The sequence below is a fragment of the Apaloderma vittatum genome, unplaced genomic scaffold (assembly GCF_000703405.1).
Source record: "Apaloderma vittatum isolate BGI_N311 unplaced genomic scaffold, ASM70340v1 scaffold45514, whole genome shotgun sequence".
Classification (NCBI taxonomy): Eukaryota; Metazoa; Chordata; class Aves; order Trogoniformes; family Trogonidae; genus Apaloderma; species Apaloderma vittatum.
In genome coordinates this window covers 3,880-9,234 of record NW_009715178.1, presented here as the reverse complement: position 1 = coordinate 9,234, position 5,355 = coordinate 3,880, and the positions used below count along the sequence as shown (strand labels likewise).

The 5,355-nt window shown below is 38.1% G+C and overlaps 1 protein-coding gene across 1 annotated transcript; it reads left to right on the top strand.

Moving 5' to 3' along the window:
* The first annotated feature begins 3,291 nt into the window (after positions 1–3,291).
* GCNT1 (glucosaminyl (N-acetyl) transferase 1, core 2) lies at positions 3,292–4,572 on the top strand. Its single transcript, XM_009868999.1, has one exon. It carries the CDS (start codon positions 3,292–3,294, stop codon positions 4,570–4,572), a length of 1,281 nt encoding a protein of 426 aa, XP_009867301.1.
* Positions 4,573–5,355: the final 783 nt, after the last annotated feature.

The window sequence follows — 5,355 nt, the reverse complement described above, 5'->3', positions numbered from 1 at the left end:
CTTACACGCGTACAGCATTACATAATTGTTATATGATTGGTCATATACCCTGTCCGTGCGCTACATGATTGGTTACACGCTACTGTCCACGCGACGAGCACGCGCCTAACTAGTCACTGTGATAGTTCTTGTGTACAGCGTCAAATCTCCTGATTCTCCTGGCCTACCTTCTTATCAGAGATACTCCCGACACCTGCATTGTCTTCAGTAGCCTTATAATTAGCTGCCTCAGCACTTTCTGTCGATCAGTGACCTCACCAAGTTTCTATGTAGTAGGCCCCAACAGAGAGGAAGCAGTGTGTCAGTGAGAGAAATCTGACTACAAGGAAGAACCTCCATCTAAAGATAAGACACACATTAATGTGTAAATGTTTGCAGATCTCTCATTTTGGTATAATGGAAATGCAGAGTCTGGTTATTCTGAGCTCAAAACAACAGAGGAATTACACACAGCTGGGTATACACAGCCTATCTGAAAGAGATTATTTATCTTGATTTCAACTAAGATTTAGAATAAAACAGGAGCAGGTAAGATTTTTTTTTTAGCAAGCTTTATCCTTTGGAAATTGTAGAAGGTGAAGACCAAAATGGAAACTTTCAATTAAGGCTCTGTGCCTCTGTAAAGAATGAGGGTGCCTGGCAATCGTTTTGGTGTGTTACTCCAGTATGTTAGTGCCCCTATAAAACCAGCATAGGATAAAATAATAGTGCTAACTCTTATCCTAAAGAAGGAACAAGCCCAGCTTCTGTAAGCTAAAGCCTTCACAAATGTATTTGAAGCTTTTTTTGCGTTCTAGAAGACTCTTCATTTCTAAGTTAGTAAACAGAAAACAGTAATTTAAGAGTAACCGTTATAATGAGATTCATCCTATGGAAATATATACTCAGTAGAGATTATGAAGACTATTACATAGCTAGTATCCTTCCTTTGTTAATTTCATATGCGATGAATATTATTTTTATTGGATCAGATCTACTAGTCAAAAACTAGCAGGTCATCGAGTAAGCAAGTATGTGGTAAGTTATAAAGCATCTTAAAACTTGGTCTAAATTGTGTAATTGTGTTTGATGCCACATTGCAAATTAAAAGAGGTATTCTACTTTTTATTGTGGGATTTCCTTTTTTTTTTAAAAAAAAATAAAATCAAAGTGTGAGACCTGATACTTAAAAGGTACCTCTCTATGCCTCCAGCTGTAATTGCACAGTAGTTCACCTGGCTACTTACCTTAAGGCTTAAAGTTTTAGTTTGACTTCACTGTACATGGAAAACACTTGGAACTAATGTTCACATCACTAAGATGATTTAGAAAGGCAGGATAAAATAATTACAGGTGTAACTTCAAAAGCAAAGCACACTCTGTAGCAAATAAGATGTTTATATCATGCTGTTAGTCACAAATAATTTGTGGTCTGTGGGTGCTGGTGGCTTGAATTACAAAATATTTGGTGATAGTATTTCCTTAAAATATTGCTGATCTTTATGACTGTCCTAGACATTCATGCAGTGATCCAGCTGCACCTTAGCCCACCTAATACACATATATCGGTTCCCCCAATCTGTTTGCAATGCTGTGGGCACAGTGGTGGACTCAGTTGTGTAGTACAACCTGGTGGCATCATTGCTACCAAAAAACTCTGTGATGCCAGGTCTCAGTTTCTTACATGCACCTGTTCTGAGATTTGCAAGTCACAGGTTAAATGCCACAGTTCAACAACTAAAAGCTAAAGTGATAGTGGGGTAGCTTAAAGAGGAGGGGAAAGAAAGAAAAAAATCTTATGCTGAAGAGCCTATGGCAAAACCCAGAATTGGACAAAGAGCACACTTCCTTTTCTTAAACAATTTCTTTTTTTCAGTTTTGGGGTTTAGTAGTTATTTTTAGAGCTGTTCAGAAAGTTATTCAGAGGCAGGAAATTTTTGTTGAAAGTAGTGAAAATGGAGGGAGCTGTACTTCTCTAAAATAGTTCAGTATTTCATTAACCTTTTAACGTACAGATTATAATTCTGGAAGACATTCTTTAAAAACTGTTACAGGTTGATTTGAAATTCAAACCTGCACTGAATTATCAGGCAACCAACTTGTGAGTACAAATAGTATCAGAGTGGCAATATAAGTTGCTTAAGGATATCCTGTTCTTTATCAGTTTACTTACTTAAGGTGGTACTGGCAAAAAAGACACCCAGTTCTGTAAACCAGCTCGACTTCAGTTTTCTCAGTAGCTGCAGATGTAGGAAGTGCAGAACTGTGCAGTGACCCCTTCACAGGGTTCTGAAACAGAAAAAAGGTGCTTAAGGGGAAGCAAGACCAACAAAATTATGTAGTGCCTGTGAAATAAAAGATGCAAGTAAGACTGGCATATTTTAAATCTTGTTGCAACTCAGTTTTGCAGCATATTTCCAGGTAAAAGCAAATGCTCTATCATAAAACCCAAGTGTGTTTAAATGATGCCAACACACCACCGCTGTGCATTTGCAGTGACTTAACTAACACAAACTAGCTTTAGAGATAGGCCGTAAGTACTGTCTTTTACCTTAAAAAGGGGCTTCAGCAATTCATTCACAGCTGTTCTCACAGCTCTGACAGCTGAGGAGTTATGCTATACTGATTTCTTTCTCCCCTTATCATCAGCTCTTCCCTGACGGTATTTCTAAACTCATCTGCAGGATGTTGAGGAGACTCTGTCTCACATAAAAATCTTGAGAGGCTTCAGGGACTGCTTTCCCAAAGAGAAGATAAAGAATTTCTAGCATCCAGGAAGTGAGTGGTAAGTCTTAATTATAGTGAAATCTCTATCAATGCTGATGTAAGTCTAAAACATTCCTGTCGAACTCTGAAGCGTGAATTGACATCAAATATTTGCTTCTCAGTAATATATCTGACTTACTGGCTTTAATTTCATCACATGCAGCTGAATCAGCTCTGTTTTCTTTCTGAACTTTGGTTTGCAGTCTTAGTATTATGGAAATAAGTGTTTCACAAAACCTTACCTACCTCTCCTAGTATTTTCCTAGAAAAATAAACAAGTTTTATCCATTAATTTCAAATTTTCAACAGAATATTTTTGCTGAACTCTTCACCTTTAACAATGTAATTATTAATTTTAAAAGAAACCTTTTAATCTTTGAATGACAGTCGTATTTAATTTTATTTTAGGATTTTTCCTTCCATCTCGCTGATTAACTTACCAAATTCCTGAGAAACACAAGCCATTTTTTCTGAAGTTGTTGAAGCTGATATGAGCAGAGTGGAGGGCAGGTTTTTTTAGCCCTGCATAGCTACGTGGTATTTGAAATGCTGAAGAGGAAATTACGCTTTTGCCACAGCTTGCACCTCAGGCTTTTCTTGGGTCTAACTCTTATTTTAGTAATAGTTTCAGTTTTGAAAGTTAACCAGAAACAAGACTTCTTAAATCGGAGACATCTAGAGCTGACAAATGAAGATCCTGTTGGCAATGTTAACTGCACCAAGATTATAGAAGGGGATATAGAAGAAATTCAAAAGGCAAAGCTCGAGACACTGTCAGTGTCATTTAAAAAGCGTCCCAGGCTAACAACAAATGATTACATTAATATGACAGCAGACTGTGCCTCCTTCACCAAGACGAGGAAATACATTATGGAACCTCTCAGTGATGAAGAAGCGGAATTTCCAGTTGCTTATTCAATAGTGGTTTATCACAAAATTGAGATGCTTGATAGACTTCTAAGATCAATCTATGCCCCTCAGAATTTTTACTGCATTCACATTGACAAAAAGTCTCCAGAATCTTTTTTTGCTGCTGTTAAGGGGATAGTCTCATGTTTTGATAATGTCTTTATTTCCAGCCAGCTGGAGAGTGTTGTATATGCTTCATGGAGCAGGGTGCAGGCAGACATTAACTGCATGAAAGATCTCTACAGAAGAAGTTCAAACTGGAAATACCTAATAAACCTCTGTGGCATGGACTTTCCTATAAAGACCAACCAGGAAATTGTTGAGAAATTAAAAAGCCTTAAAGGTGTAAACAGCTTGGAAACGGAAAAAATGCCTGTTTATAAAGAAGTAAGATGGAAGAAGCATCATGAGATTATTGATGGCAAAATAAAGAACACAGGCATAGACAAACAACTGCCACCTCTCAGTACCCCAATTTTTTCTGGTAGTGCTTATTTTGTAGTTAGCAGAAGATTTGTAGAGTACCTGTTAGAAAGCAGCAAAATACTTAAGTTGATCGAGTGGGCAAAAGACACTTACAGCCCAGATGAGTACCTGTGGGCAACAATTCAGAGAATCCCTGAAGTCCCAGGTGCAGTTCCTTCTAGCGACAAGTACGACATTTCCGACATGAATGCGCTGGCCAGATTCGTCAAGTGGCAGTACTTTGAAGGTGACGTGTCCAAAGGTGCACCCTACCCACCATGCAGCGGAATTCACGTTCGCTCTGTTTGTGTTTTTGGGGCAGGAGACCTGAACTGGATCCTGCGAAACCACCACTTCTTCGCTAATAAGTTTGACACTGATGTTGACCCTTTTGCGGTGAAATGTTTGGAAGAGTATTTGCGACATAAAGCTCTGTATCTGCAAAACAACTGAAATATTGCATGCCCCTGCTACAAAACATAGGTACAAACAGTATGCAGCTGTGCACTCTTGATGTGTCGCACCAATGGTGGTGGTGCTGATGATAGGTGTAATGGTTCTCACATGTTGGTATGGTGGTGATGACACTGACCCTGCCTTGTCCATGGATGAGGGAGAGAGAAGAAATGTTAAGTGAAGATGGGGATGCCTTGTGTTGCACACTGAGGCTTGGAACTTCAGGTTCAAAATCAAAGACAGCAATTTTTGGAAGGCCAACTATTTGGATTATTTATTATCTAAAAGTCACAATTAACAGACTTCCTTTGGCTAAACTATTTGTTTTAAGGCTTGGAAAATACATATTGTTCATGGTTATTCCTCTTTTTTTCTTTTTTTTTCCCCCCATGAATGTAATCCTGGCTGGAAGGGAAAGATGCAGAAGGGGGGAAAAAAAAGGTAAAAAGCAGCTGGATTGCACAGACTTCATACTGAGTACTGAAAGATCTCAGGAAAATAACATTAGGATTGATCAGAAAATTATGTAAAAGGGGATATACCAAAAACAGCTGTCATAATTTAAATCTGATTGCTGTACTTCTGTGACATGTAATTCTTAATCCTTCTGAAAATTTCATCTTCAGCATGGAGTATTAAGGACTTGTGTTTAAATTTTTGTAGCCAAATCTTGCTTTTGTACTCTTAAACCTACCTGATAATGTGACATAAACTTTAAACACTAGTTTGTAATCAGATTTTCTCAGGGAAGCTTCTATTTTGTGCCTGATGAGAGTTAGA

Coding starts and splice junctions, on each gene's coding strand:
- GCNT1 (XM_009868999.1), top strand. CDS start 3,292: ATGCTGAAGAGGAAATTACGCTTTTGCCACAGCTTGCACCTCAGGCTT.